The following is a 15,702-nucleotide window of genomic DNA, read 5'->3' as shown; positions in this document are numbered from 1 at the left end:
TTTGTCAGCTGATTCTAGAGTTGGTTGGCAGAGAGTTGTCACTGGTAGGTAGATTTTGTTGGATGTCTCTTCTTTGGAATCCTAAAAACATTGTCATTATTTTATGTTATAACCTCTTACTTGGGAGACAAATAATAGCAGCTAAACTACAGATCTGGAATTCAGGGGCCAAGAGTTATAGGAGCAGATTTTCTATGTGACTTTGGGCAAGTCATCTTGGGGTATGGAGGTGAAGACTAAATGACTCACTTCTGCTCTGATGTTTATAATTCCGTACTCAAGATCAGGGTGGCTTATAGGTTCACCTGAGCTTGGGGATCTTTTCTTTTCTGAGGGTATTACTAAAGGGCTCAGAAATTCTGTCTGTACTACTGGGAAGTCCAAATTATCAAACCATACAAGAGGAAGTTGGTCTTACTTTCAAACGGGTAGAAAAAAAAGAAAAAAGAGGAAGTCGGATTCCATTGCCTATTGTGCATGTGTAATATATGTTACATATATTTAGATATGCAGATATGTATATATATACACACACAAACACATATATGCATACACACGTTTATACATATACACATAGTCTTATACACAAACATGCTATATGTATGCTATATATAGTATGTGTATATATATATATATGCCATATGTGTATATAAGACTTCAGCTAATTTTTTTCCATATACCTCAAATATTTTTGGAATGAAAAAGGTCTAGACATAAGTAAATACATTTTTAGAAAGTATTAAAGTACATACAAGGAGCTTTTAAACTATAATACTAACTGCCCAGGTTTTTTTTTTTTTTTTTCATGAAGGGCAAACTATATTTAGTTTCTTCCTTGCTGTCTACTGGTAATTTCTTTTTAGGAAAAAATCTCATGTGCAATGTGCTAACCAGGACACCTCATGTTAGCGTGGAAAGAGCATGAACAGTTCAACAATATCAGTTTCACATCTGGCTTCCGGCTCTATCACTGCAGTATTGAACAACATGGATCGGTTGTACATGAGTCTGAATACAGAACTGTACGCTGGTGACAGGAGTGCCCAACACACAGAGTCTCGCCCTGGCTCACTCATCCCTGACACACATGCACACATACTCACACCCCAAACATGTAAAAGGCAACCACAACTGATCCATTTGGTCAGCCCCACTTGGGCGATTGAGAAGGAAATGAAATTCACCTGAAACATAATGAAACTTTCAGTTGACTAAAGCAAATGGCCCATTAAATTGAGCTCATCCAATCAGGAGAAACAACCTGAAACCACATCTTGCTTGGCCATCCCTGCCTAAACATTTGTTTTTTTCCTAAGGACTTTCATCGCGATTTCTCAAGCCCTTCTCCAGTGTATTGTGGTTCTCTAAAAGCTTCCGTTTGTTTAATTGCTTGCTCTTTAATATATGTTTTTCAAAGCAGATTACACAATCTCAGAGGTAGATCAACTGGTTGATCATAAAAATGAAAGTTTTGGAATTTATTCTTCATTTATTCATTCTGGACAAGTTTTAAACTAATGAAATAAACTTTAAAACTACTATAAAGAAGATGATGGGTCCTCTTGATAGGGATATTTCCACTAGCTTTGTAAATCCCACAGTCTCCAAGCTGGGCCTGACTCTAACCTTTTCTTTAATGTGTTTAAACTGGGCTGACTTAAATAAGAGCTTTTAATCTACTCTTTTTGGGAGATTGTCAAACGCAAATTGTTGTATATCAGCTCTTAAAAACATGAACCCTTGACTCACCCATCTTTGGAACCCCACAGCATCTAGGCAGGCAGATGTGTCCTTGAGGGATTTTCTTGCCTAAATATGAAAAACCTCAGATAGGTAAAGAGGAGAAGTTTGGTAGAAGGGAGGTGATTTGTGGAAAAAGAGCCCTGCATTTAGAATTTTGAATTTGAGCTGTGAATTTTGAAATAGACCAGGTTTGCGTCCTTAGACAAGACTGTCATCTGTAAAATGGTGGTGATAACGCTTCCTGCTTCCCTGCTTTGTGCTGTAGGGTTGTGGTGACAATCAATGGAGCCGACTGTGAGACCACTTTATAAATAGTGAAGCTTTGTACACATGAAGGCTTTTTGTTCTTTCTAGTATCTTCACCTATTTATTCCTCTAGGCCCACTTCAAACATGTCTTCTACGATAAGGCCATCTCCAGTTGTTTCAGGCAAAATGAATGAAAATGTGTCTTCATAGAACCTAAATTACAGTCATAACATATATCACCTTGATGCCGGTAGTCAGGTTGCATCAGTGAACCTTTCCCAAGTTCATGCTGCAATACAAACTACACCAAACTCAGTGGCGTAAAACCAATGGTGCATTCTCAACTCGTGAGCTGGGATGGCTTCGCTGCACACAGTGAACTCATGGGGCAGCTCTGCCATACGTGTCTCTCATCCTCCCCCTGGGACCATAAGCTGGCCAGGGTACATTCTTCTCTTGGCTGTGACAAGAGTGAAACAGGGCTAGTGGAAACCCTCTGGGCTTGGTTTGGCCAAGCCCAAACCAAATTTCTGAGCAGCACACTACCCCACAATGAGGCCACAGTAACGGTTGGATGCAGGGTGAAGAACTGAGACTAAATGTTCAATCTTCCATATAGATTCACCTGCTCTATTAGACTAGGAGTCCCTGGTGGGGGGTAGTAGGGCACAGAAACAAGCCAGCTTTGGTATCACCTGCCCCTCTGCAAGGGGCTGGCAAGTAGTAAATATTTCATTGATGTTTGCTGAGGTGTAAAGGACCTTCCCAATCATTTCCTTTATAGCAGGGGTTGGCAAACTGGTCAACCAGTGACTGGTCAGCCAGACCTGGCCCTATTTTTGTGTGGCCAAAGAGCTAAACACAGAAATGGTTGCAAAAATAAATAAATAAATAAATAAAATGAAGAATGATATTTAATGACACGACAATTACCTGAAATTCAAATCTTAGTGTCTACAAATAAAGTTTTCTTGGAACACAACCACGGCCATTCCTTTGTGTATTCTCTATAGCTGCATTAGATCTGTATCAGCATAGTTGGAGTGGAGTTGCCATAGAGACAGTTATGTCCCCAAAAGCCTAAAATATTACCTTCTGGCCCTTTGCAGGAAATGTTGGCCACCTGGTGCTTTATTGGATAAAGAAACTGAGAATTCTGGGGAGGGGGGTGTGTATCGAGTGGCTACAGAGTGGCCAGGTGGATTACCCCTGCATTTATTTTGGCTTAATATGTACCCCCTTTGTTCCCTAGTAACTGGCAGCCCGCGGCACCCATGTGCCACTGATCGGAGACATTCCCCGCTGCAGCGCTTCATGACCCAGCGGCGCGCGGCCCAGTGAAGCCACCGTGGTGTCCGGCATGGCCGTGCTGCTCCTGGGCGCGGTGCTACTGGTGGCCCAGCCCCAGCTAGTGCCTTCCCGCCCCGCCACCCCTGGGGTCGAGCCAGGTCAGCAGGAGCTTCTGCGGAAAGCGGGGACCCTCCAGGATGTCGTCCAAGAGAGTGCGGCTCCCAACGGCTCCGCCCGGCAGCTGCCGCAGACCGTCATCATCGGCGTGCGCAAAGGCGGCACCCGCGCGCTGCTGGAGATGCTCAGCCTGCACCCCGACGTGGCGGCCGCCGAGAACGAGGTCCACTTCTTCGACTGGGAGGAGCATTACAGCCAGGGCCTGGGCTGGTACCTCAGCCAGATGCCCTTCTCCTCCCCGCGCCAGCTCACGGTGGAAAAGACCCCCGCTTACTTCACGTCGCCCAAAGTGCCTGAGAGGGTCCACAGCATGAACCCGGCCATCCGGCTGCTGCTTATCCTGCGGGACCCGTCGGAGCGCGTGCTGTCCGACTACACCCAAGTGTTCTACAACCATGTGCAGAAGCGCAAGCCCTACCCGTCCATCGAGGAGTTCCTGGTGCGGGACGGCCGGCTCAACGTGGACTACAAGGCCCTCAACCGCAGCCTGTACCACGTGCACATGCAGAACTGGCTGCGCTTCTTCCCGCTGCGCCACATCCACATCGTCGACGGCGACCGCCTCATCAGGGACCCTTTCCCCGAGATCCAAAAGGTGGAGAGGTTCCTGAAGCTGTCGCCGCAGATCAACGCCTCGAACTTCTACTTTAACAAAACCAAGGGCTTTTATTGCCTGCGGGACAGTGGCCGGGACCGCTGCTTACACGAGTCCAAAGGCCGGGCACACCCCCAAGTCGATCCCAAACTACTCAACAAACTGCACGAATATTTTCACGAGCCAAATAAGAAATTCTTTGAGCTTGTCGGCAGAACATTTGACTGGCACTGATTTGCAATAAACTAGGCTCGGAAACTTTCCTATTGTAAGTTCTGGTGTACATCTAGAGGGGGGGAGAAAGGATTTTAAAAAGGCATTTAAGCTATAATTTATTTGTAAAATCCATAAATTACTTCTGTACAGTATTAGATTCACAATTGCCATATATACTAGTTATATTTTTCTACTTGTTAAATGGAGGGCATTTTGTATTGTTTTTCATGGTTGTTAACATTGTGTAATATGTCTCTATATGAAGGAACTAAAATATTTCACTGCAACAACAACAAAAAATTTTCTGGAGACAGTATCTTTTTTTGAATATAATTAACTTGCCCCCAACTCAAAACGGTTCTCTGTGTTGTACTCTTTGCAAAAATCTAGATTCTTTTCTTACTTAAAAAAAAAAAATGTTTTTCATGTCTATTATGTTTCTCTCTGTCCCCTCTCCTTTCTGCATGGCTCTTTTTAATTTTTAATGTCTCACTCTGGTCATCAGACTTATTTTTTACTTGCATTGTAAGATTTGTCTTCACTGAGCTTCTTGGAGGTGGCAATTTTATCCATTCCCAACTTCAGCAGGTACTTGAATGTGTATTTTAACCCCACGTAAGCTCAAAGTGAACAAGGCAACATCAAGGATGGAGAAGCAGTTAACAACTGGCTAGAGGTCCCCTGTGGTGCATCTTTGCCTCAAAGAATATTTGCATACACTTCCGATTTTAGCAGGGGGCAAACCGTACAATAAAGGGGATTAAACCCTTGGCCTTCAGAATTATTTTAGGGCTGGGTATTTTATCCCAGGTGGCAATTGGCTTCCAGAAAGCCGCTTGGAATAGAAAGCATAAATTGCAAAATCTATGTGTGTCTTCATCCTGTAGATTCTGTGGAAAGCTGACTTAAGGGCTGGCCTTTCACTTAGTCTGGGGGTCTGTTTATCTATTTCCTGAAAGATCAATATGCATTTATAGACATATACCATATGCATTGAGATATAAATATATGTACCTTTCAAAACCAACTCTAAATGTGGAGCCCTGAATGTGAAAGAAAATTTAAACCCCCCCAAGCGTTGAAGTTAAAAAGAGTTGAGGGTAGCACATACGGAAACCCCTGCAGCCACACCCAGAGGCTAGAGGCCAGATTTGAGTTTCACTTCTGGCCCTGAACACCCAGGTTGTTGGAGGTGGCCATAAAAACCCCTCTGATCCTAAGTTTTCTCTTGCACTCTTCATTCAGTTTTTCTTTTACAGAATTAAATGGTTTGGAATTATTTTCTTATGAAAGTAAAACATTCATTACAGTAAAAGGGAAAATACAAACAAGCAAAATAAACCATTTCCTGATATAGTTTATACTTAAGGAAAAGGACAGAAATAGACATTATTGATCATCTCCTACACAAAAGAATTCATTGAAATTTCTCCACGTAACCCCAGGATATTGAAATTATAGCAAGTTTAAAGAGGAGGAAATAGGCCCAGAGAACATGAGAAACTTACCCAAGGTCACATTGACTATCAAGCAGGGCTTGGAGTCCACTAATAGGCAAAGCACAGGTTATTTACTTATTGCCAAACTCTTTCTGAACTCAAAAGGAAAATCTTAGACTCACAGCCAGTTCTTCCTGATTTGACTTGACATTTCTTTTCTGGTACCAAACAACTTTTGTCCTAAGAGGTGTGGCCCAGCTAGAGGAAGGGCAAGAAGAAGCCTGCAGTTTTCTCAGCCCGGTTATCAGGGAAGTGAGTCACCTTGGTTATGTTTCAGCAGCTCCAGGCTGGCCTGACCTTAGCATGGCCCATGCCCCACCCCAGGTCGTGCACGGACAGCAAAGCGGATGCCCTCCTCTTCAGAACCCATCAAGGTTGTCATTAAGCCACCGTCTTCCCTGAGGAAGTAGCAGAGATATTTATAGCATGCTCCCCATGGACATGGTGCTTTGCAATGCACAGAGTGCTTTCCTCTGCAGCACATCATTGGATCTTGCTTTTATCAAACTCATTTAAGAGCTGAATAAATAAGTGGGCCTAGAGAAGTTAAGTCAAGTTTCTAAGCCTGTCCAGGAATTTGGTAACTGAGAGAAAACTCCATTGAGATTGTCTGACTCCCAAGAGGCTGCTCTTTGCAAAATGCCTATAAATGCCCTGATAGGGACAGTCTGGTTGATGCATGCACTGCTGGCAAGGGGTAGGGTGTGGGTAGAAGGAAGACAGGACCAGCCCTAGGTCATGATCTACCTGCTGGGGCTCACATAGTTGATGGGAGGGGGTGGTCCAATGTAAAATGATTGGTTGATGTAAATTCAATATATATTGTTTTAAATTTAGGGGTGCATCTTGACTAGGGTAGTGTTCATGTGGATCTACCATGGGCAAGGGGTCAAAGGTCCTAGGGGCAGAGTTTATTCATTTTTGTGACAACCCCAGCCAGTCACTGGGAAGGTACAAAAGTAAAAAGCCATTGCTCAAGACCTAGCCCAGGTTTTTAGATCTCACCAAGCACTGCCAAATTCAGAGGAGGCCCTGCAGTAGACCCGGGCCTGTCCTGACAAAGGGGAAAGGCCCTAATGGGTACCTAGTCTCTCCCAAACATGCCGAATACCAATTCTATCAACAAAGACGGATGCCAACTAGAGGGAATGAGGCTCCTGCCCCAACTAGCCCAGGCCCAGGGGCAGCCTAGGGGCTCTAGGTGAGGTCCTTCCCAGAGAGGCCACTGAGAGCAGCTGAGCAAAGCCTCAGCTATTGGATTTGAATATTCACTGCAGTTCTGTGCTCCTCCGAGTCAGAATGGCCCCGCCCCCTCCCTCCAGGAATCAGATAGTGCTATAATCCTGCTAACACCATTGGTTATCAGCTCTCAGCCTGAAAATTTTCCAGTTTAGCAGAAATAATGATGTGCTTCTGAGCACAGGGTGCTTTGTTATTTCTATCCCCGGAGGCTGTTACTCAGCTGAAGGGAGGAGAGGCCAGTGCCCGGCGTGCCTGCTGTTTGCAGGCATGGGGTCTGAGGTCATCATTATTCATTAAAATCGTATTTTTCTTCTTGGCCCCTACTATGTGCTCAGCATAGTATTAAGCCTTCAAGAAGATAAAAAGAAAATGCAACTGGAATTAATAGTCATTAATTATTTACTCTAGGTCTTAAAAACAAAGAGGGGCTCGGAGGGCTGGAAAAATAACATTTAGCTGTGTAAAGAGGGGGCGGTGCAGTGTGTTCTGTAGTTTGCCATTTAATTCAGCAACATCCCTGGAAAAAATCAAAGAGCCACATTATAGAAAGGAGGAAACTGAGGTATAAGAAATGGTCCTGCCTGATCACAAACAGGAGGTGAAAAATGGCACAGACTTCCTGCAGAATGTCGTTTCTTAGAAAAGGTAAGAGATGAAGACACTTCCCAAAGGTAGTATGATAGAGCTGTGACCTAGATCACTTAAGCTGTGGGCCACAGGGACCCTGTTCTTTGCACAGGAAGACTTCATGGCGGAATCACCATGGAGCTGGAGTATGGAAGGCAATGAGGCCACCAGACCAGGACCTCTGGACAAGAGAAGCTTGAAGAATCATAGCAGTGGCCATAGGGAGTGGGAAAGAGATAAGAGGAGAAGCTAGGGGTTGAGGGTAGGCAAGAGACCTGTCCAGGTGGCATGCTGAGTGGGCTAAACACATTGAGAAGCCACTGCTTGCCAAGGCTGAAGTGTTGCAAGCTTACTTAGCAAGCTCCTGTACGTATGTCTTTGTCTCCTGTGCAGGTGTGTTTGTCACATAAAAATAACTATCATTGATTACACACCTGCTATGTTCTTGGTATTTTAAATATGTTGCTTCTAACCCACATAACAATTCTGAGAAGTAAGAAATGGAGTACTAATTTTACAAAAGGGGAAACTCAAACTCAGAGATTAAAGGGTTTGCCCACAATGACAGAGCCATTGCTTGTTACAACTGAACTTTTGTCTCCAGTATTCTTGCTGTGTTACTTTTCAGCCCATCCAATTGTGGGTAAATAGAGGGAGAAATAAAACATGAGTGTCTACTAAGCAGAGCCTTCCAGGGAAATTATGGCCATCTAGGACTCAAGGTTGGACAGGTAGGCGGATGCCAAGATCGCCTGCAGGCAAAACAGTGGCTGGGACTTGATGCAACAGGGACATGATAAAACATGCTCCTAACTGGCAGAAGTTCATTCAGGAAGACTGAGCTTGAGCTAAACGCCAGAGCAACACGACAGAGCTCTCCAAATGCCAAACAAGAAAGGACCAAAGCTAAAGACCACGCCATCTGATTTAGTTGCTTCACTAAAGTATTTTGATGTAGAAAATGGCCTCAATGCTTCAGTTATCTCTGATATTAAGATCTTTAATCCATTTTGTCCAGATTTCTCCGTTAGGAGAGAAAAACCAATTAGAGCCAGGAGACCTGTTTGTGAATCCTGGCTCTACCAATTACTGGCATGTGGCCTTCGATTCAGATTCTCAAAAACTTAATTTCCTTCTTGGTAAAAATGGGCTAATACTTACTTTACTCTGTTTGGGGAAAAATCAATGAGATAAAGTAGGTAAAAACCATAAACTCTACGTATATGTGGCTTAATGGTTAAGAGCATTTAGGACTTTGGGAGACAGACACAAACTGGTTTTGAACTGGTCAGCAAACACTCATTGTCATTTTTTCCCTCATTTATTTTCCAGCTATGTGACTATAGCTGTTGATGTTAATACTACATCCAGATCCCAGTTACTGGGGTAGTGCCCCCAAACCCAGATGCCACAAGGGTTGGCTAATAGTGGCTCACCCTACTATTTTCAGGAGGATTTCCCTTAGTTGGCTGGAGCCACATCACCTGGAGATCCTTGGGAAGTGTTGTCCACCCCATTCCCCGGCTTTCCTGCGGGGAGGCACATGACTCACATGACTAATGATTGACTGACGTGGGGTGGGGTGAGGAGGTGGAGAGAGAAAGTGGGGAGGCCTCCTTGCCTCTGGGCAGGACAACCTCCATGATCAGGCTGAGGCTAGGCTTCTCCTGAAACCACACTTTTGCTTGTTTCCTCCCAAACTTTATCCTTGTCCCTCATTGCCTCACCCATTTCTCCTGCACTCTCATTGTCAGTTTGCCCAAGAATACAGAAATCCCCATCTCAGGCTTTGCTTCTAGGGTATCCGATCTAAGATAGTAATCTTGCATGCCTGTCTTTTTCTTTTGGTCTTTCATATGGGTGATATTACCAACTTACAGAGCTATTACTGTACTTCTTCCAATTAAGTGAGAGATCACAGAGGATGAGTCCATTTTATTAGCTGGCACATAAAAGTGTTAAATACAATAGTAGATAAAATTATTACCAAGTATTAATAGTAGGCTCTTTTTTGGCTTATTAGACTATCAAATAGTACTAATATTAACATATCATTATCAAGCTTAAGCTCCACCTTCATGAAACCTTTCTGGGTCCAGCAAATCTGAATGTATTGTTTCATCTTATGTTGCAGGGTCTTGTATCTCTATTGTTTGGTAAGTATTCCACTCAGAGCTATTACATGGATGTTTCTTCCTCTTTACTGCAAGCCCCTTAATACCCAGCCCAGTGCCTGGCACATGGTAGGCAGCAAGTATTGTTTGTGGATTGAATGGCAACTCTAGACTGGTTGTCAGTGCAATGTGAAAATCCCCTCCACCACATCCCAACCTCATGATCTGGCCAGCATCCTGGGAGCACCTTTTTTGGTGCAAGCACTTATAGGAATTTTACAATATGTTGTTTTATTTAACCCTCACAAACCCCTGTAAAAATAATCAATCCAAGCTTCACATGTTTACTTGTCATCATATCCCCAGCAAATAGTACAATACTCAACATAGAAGCTATAAAATATTTATTAACTAAATAAATCACCCTAATACCCAAACTCTTTCCACTATGCCATAGTATGCAACCTTTTGTTGAATAATAAACTAATGAATTCCTACTTCCTTCACCTAAACCTATATTCCTCTAGCTTCCTCTCATGGATCTAAGTTCTCCCACACAGTGTCATGGAGAACAAGTCTAATGGCGTTTTCTCATGTTGCCCACTGGAAAGAACACTGTCCTGAGATTCTGAGGACCTAAATTTAGAGATTGACCTCAGTATTTTTCATACCTGTGTGACCTTGGGCAATTTCCTTTACTTCTCTGAACTTCCAGTACCTTTTTGTAAGAAGGAATAATTATGCCTTCTTCACAGAGCTTCTGTGAGTATTCCATGGATAATGAACAATGTATAAGAGATCATAACTCCATAAACTCCCTCCTGGTATTGAAAAGTAACCCCTTCTAATTCCTAGTTAGCTATCAGTACTGGTGTCATCCTCTATAGAAGGTTAATAAATAATGACTGAGTGTTTACTGAAATCTAGGTGAGTATTATTATCTCATTTAAACTTCATATCAACCTATCAGACAGGTACTACTATTAACCTTGCTTTATGTATGGATGGAGAACAAAGGCACAGAGATATCAAGTACTCTGCCCAATATCACATGCCTGGTAAGTGGTAGAGCCAGTTTTGTTCCCTGGTCAGTCTCTTCATACATAGCTAGAATGCATCACCTCCAGGTAGGTGTTGATAAACCTCTAAGTTGTCTCAGGCCAGTGCTCTTGACAGTAGAACATGAGGAAGTGTCATTAGACTTACTTCTTCATGACACCATGTGGTAGAACTCAGAGCCTTCATTACTAGAATGCTACACCACCTTTCAAAGCAAAAGAGAATCCCTTCTCCAATATATCTGCTCAAGGAAAAAGCTAGAACACAAAGGAAGCAGAGATAGAGATCAGAAAATTAATAGAAATAGCAGAAAAAATATTGTGGTAGGCAGAATCATAGGATGTCCCCCGGATTCCCACATGCTGATATATGAACCCCACATGGTCCCCTCCCTTTGACTGTGAGCAGAAATGTAAATAAGATGGGATATTTACTCTCTTGGTTAGTTTACTTTATATGACAAAGATGATGGGATATAACATTGTGTTATATAAGATTCCAAGTTAGCAAACCAGGGAGGAAGTCTCCTATGGCCTTGGAGGCATCATCTGCTATACTGTGAGAGGCCTATGAGAGGCTGATGTAGCAAGAGACTACAGTGACCAGTGGTAGCTGAGAGGGTCCGCAGTCAACATCCAGCAAGAAGACCTATAGTTACAAAGAACAAAATGTCTCCAACTTATCTTGGAAGAGGGCCCCAAACTCCAGTTGACAAAGCAGTCTGACCGAAACCTTGATTTCTGCCTAAGGAGACCGCAACAGAAGTTCAGCATGCTCAGGGCTCTGCACCATGGAAGCTGAGATCATAAATGTGTGTTGGTTTAAGCTACTAAGTTTGCGGCAATTCGTTAGATAATAGGTAACCAATACAAAGACTTAAGTCTATTTTCTAACCCATTCATCTTGCCTTCCACTCACTTTTCTGTATGTTCTCTTGAGAACAAACAAAATGTGTGGCCTTTTGCTACCCCCAAAATACATGCCCATTATATACCCAGAGCCTCCAACTAAGATCATTCAAAGATAACAGTTGGCAACATTTCAACGTTTTGGTTTGTATCTTTCCAGATTTAAAAACAAAACAAAACAAAACAACAACAACAAAAAAAAACCAAAAAGAAACTACAGCTTCATCAGTTGATAGAGTTGAAAGGGATCTTAGGGGCCATTTAAGTCAAACTTCTAGTTTTATGGAAGGACTTGAAGTCTGGAGGAGTAAGGTCACCGTTCATGTTCACACAGGTAGTGGCAGAGTCCACATGAGAACTCAGAACTACTTCCTAATATCGACCACACTGAATGTCTCTTGTCTAATCACTTGCTCCCCAAGTGAAGGCCTGTTGCTTAGTGTGGAAACCAGGGCCTCACACCGCTCTCTGCATATAGCAGATACTCAACTAAGAGTTGGTGATTAAAGTTATGCTCCTTATTTGATATTTTTGTGAGGCAGGAAAAACAATAAAAGCTCAATAGACCTAGTATTCTAGTTGCCTATGGCCACGTAACAAACCACCTCAAAATTTAGTGGTTTAACAAGACAGTCTGCATTATCTCCTATGGTTTTGTGGGTAAGTTGGGCACAGCTGGGAAGGTCTTGCGTGGGGGCTTATGCAGTCATAGTAGGATGGTGGCTAGGACTGAAGTCATCTGAAGGCTGAACTGAGCTGGACGTCCAAGGTGGCTTCTTTCATCATGAATTTGGTGCCTAAGTTGGGATGAATGCAACACCTCCATGTGGCCACCTGGGCTTCCCTACAGCATGGCAGATTTAGGGATATCAGTGGGAATTTTTATAAGGTGTTTGGCTTTCTTCAAGAATGTTCCAAGAGGCTAAAGAAAAGTTGCAAATATTTCATAGGGAAAGTATTGCTACATTTTATTGTTTCAACAAGACCAGCTCAGATTCAGTGTGGGAAAGGACCACATAAGAGGCTGAATAATAGGAGGTGTGGTTCACAGAGGGGCTCTCTTTGGAGACTAGCTACCATACCTGGTTGTTCCTTGACAATCAAATGGACAGAACACCTGCCTAATGGATCTTTGGACATACTTAAAAAGGGAGATTAATATGGGTGTAAGTTTTCATGATATTAGCATCCATTATACAAATGTAAGGTATCATTATTATAAGACCATGAGCCTGCTATATAATTTCAACTATTTTGACCTAAGGCATTTGACTACTTTCACTCCAATCTTTTGATCACATGAGATGGTGATTAAGCGATTTTGCATAAATCAATTTGTTCCACAAGTAGAATGCAGGCATGAGCACTGTGTTGCTTCCTCTGAATTTTCTAATGGCTCCACGAACCCATGAGAGGAAAGTATAGTATACACTCAGAACAAACTGTGAGCTAGGGTCAGCTTGGAGAACTTTGTGTTATATGAAAGCACACAGCCTGACAGACCTGCAAGACCTCTTAGATAATTTGTCAAACGTGAAAGAATGTTGCTTGCTGAGGCATTTAACACTGGATATTAAAAGCTGCACACAGCATTTAAAAGAGAATGCATGGAAGACTTGATTTCCACTTTCTTTAATTTGGGAGTTCTATCTTTAGTTGCAATTTACATTTTCCACACAATTAAATACTGTACCTAGTTCTGATTTGCACTTCAAGTATCCAATTCAGCTGTGATTTACATTTTTTTTCTATTTATCTGTTTATCTTCTCAGAAAGAAAACTAGGTTTTAAATCTTGGCATCATCATCATTTAAATTTTGAGTAATACTGGGCAGATTTGATTAATCATTTCAGATGGTCAGTTTGCTGATATATTAAACGGGAATAAGATTTTGAGAAATTGTTGTGGATCTTAAAGGCTGTGAGCACAGCCCAGCATGTAGTAGTTGCTCTTTTAATACGCTTTTTGTGGGCCCATTCAAAGGGTCTATAAATAGAAATTCACTATCTGCAATAGAACAGCCCTTTAGCTATCATTGTACCACCATGAACTTCAAGGCCAATACATCAAAAATCAATAATAACCATTTGCATAAATACAAGCCACAGACAAGTATGATATAGTGACATAATAAGAAATATGTATAAATGCTCCTCAACTTATAATGTAGCTATATCCCAATAAGCCTTATAAGTTGAAATATCCCAATAAGTTGAAAATATCATAAGCCCAAAATGTATTTAATTCAGCTAACCTTCAGAACATTATATCTTGGCCTGGCCTACCTTCACCACACATAGAACACTTACAGTTTGCCTACAGTTTGGCGAAATCATCTAACATGAAGCCTATTTTATAGTAAAGTGTTGAATATCTCATGTAATTTATTGAATACTTTACTGAATGTGAAAAACAAAATAGTTGTGTGGGTGCTCACCATTCACATACACAGCTGAAAGCACATTGATCCTGAAGAATCTCTGAAGCATTGAACTAAAGTTAATTGCTGGGAATGTAGAAACTACACTGACATCTCATCAATTTCTCTCTTCCAATGAGGCCCAAGAATCTCTGGTAGAAGGCACTGGGGCATGGACGCCTGCTGACGGTTTAGCAAGAAGAGTGTTCTGCAGGAAGATATCAGGTGTCAGTTGTTTGCCCTGGTGATCACGTGGCTGACTGAACGATAAGCTTGCTGCCTCTGCCCAGCATCACAAAAGCGTATCATGCCACAGATCTCAGTAACCCAGGAAAAGATGAAAATTCAAAATCTGAAGTATGGTTGCTGATGAATTTGTATGTCTTTCACACCATTGTGAAGTCAAAATATTGTATGTCAAGTCACTGTAAGTCGAGCACCATCTGTATGTTGGTTGATCTTCATCCCTATTCCTGGCACAGAGCTCCTAAAACCCTTGGAATTTCCTAAATGATAAAAGCAATAAAGCTGGGCGAGGAGTCTTTTCTTACTCATAACAAGCCCCTTTCAACCACACCTGAGTTTATGTTAATGAAATGACTTTTGGAAAGGACCTAAATGACCACAGGGTATAGCCTGGTTGCCAGAGGAACCAACCATGTGATTAGAGGGGCTGAACTTTCAGTCCAACTTCTCACCCTTCCTCACCTCTAATCTCCCAGGAAGGAGGGAGGCGCTGACAATTTTGCTGATCACCAATGTCCCATGATTTAATCAAGCATACCTACTTAATGAAGCTACCATAAAAGCCCAAGGATAGAGTTCAGAAAGCTTCCAGATTGATAAACATTTGGAAGTGCTAGGAGAATGACATGCCCAGAGAAGGCATGGAAGCTCTGCATTTCCTCCCACATATTTTGCCCTATGTGTCTTGTCTTAGTCTGTTTTATGCTGCTCTAACAGAATACCACAGACCTGGTGATGTTTAATGAACAGAAACTTATTTGGCTCATGGTTCTGGAGTTTGGGAAGTCCAATGGCAGGGTGCTGGCAACTTGTGAGGGCTTTCATGCTGAGCCATCCCATGGCAGAAAGTAGAAGGGCAAGTGAGGGTAAGAGTGAGGGAACAAACAGGGGCTCACTGGCTTTTATAACAAATTTACTCTTGCAATAACTAGCCCACTTCTGAGACAATGACATTAATCCATTTATTCGGGGAGAGTCCTCATGACCTAATCACCTCAGGCAGGTCCAAACTTCCAACACTATTGCATAGGGGATTGAGTTTCCCACACATGAATCTTTTTGGAACCCATTCAAACCATAGAATTCCACCCTTTAAAATTTAAATTTATGCCCTCAAAATGTATGCCCTTCTCACAATGCAAAATACATTCATCCCATCCCAATAGTCTCAAAATCTTAACTCATTCCGTTATCAACTCCAAAGTCCAGAGACTCTAAATCAAATCTGGGTGAAACTCAAGGCAGGATTCATCCTGAGGCAAATTCCTCTACAACTGTGAGCCTGTAAAATTAACAAGTTATATGCTTCCAAAATACA

The 15,702-nt window shown here is 42.4% G+C and overlaps 1 protein-coding gene across 1 annotated transcript in view; it reads left to right on the top strand.

Moving 5' to 3' along the window:
• HS3ST1 (heparan sulfate-glucosamine 3-sulfotransferase 1) overlaps positions 1-4,573 on the top strand; it is a 29,802-nt gene extending 25,229 nt beyond the window's left edge. The window contains exon 2 of the mRNA XM_045550382.1: positions 3,244-4,573. Within this exon, the coding sequence (XP_045406338.1) occupies positions 3,352-4,287 (936 nt within the window). The 5' untranslated portion in view covers positions 3,244-3,351 and the 3' untranslated portion in view covers positions 4,288-4,573. The remainder of the gene's footprint in view (positions 1-3,243) is intronic.
• The last annotated feature ends 11,129 nt before the right edge of the window (positions 4,574-15,702 follow it).

The sequence above is a fragment of the Lemur catta genome, chromosome 4 (assembly GCF_020740605.2).
Source record: "Lemur catta isolate mLemCat1 chromosome 4, mLemCat1.pri, whole genome shotgun sequence".
Lineage (NCBI taxonomy): Eukaryota > Metazoa > Chordata > Mammalia > Primates > Lemuridae > Lemur > Lemur catta.
The sequence above is the reverse complement of the archived record's forward strand: the minus strand, read 5'-3'. Positions and strand labels throughout refer to the sequence as shown.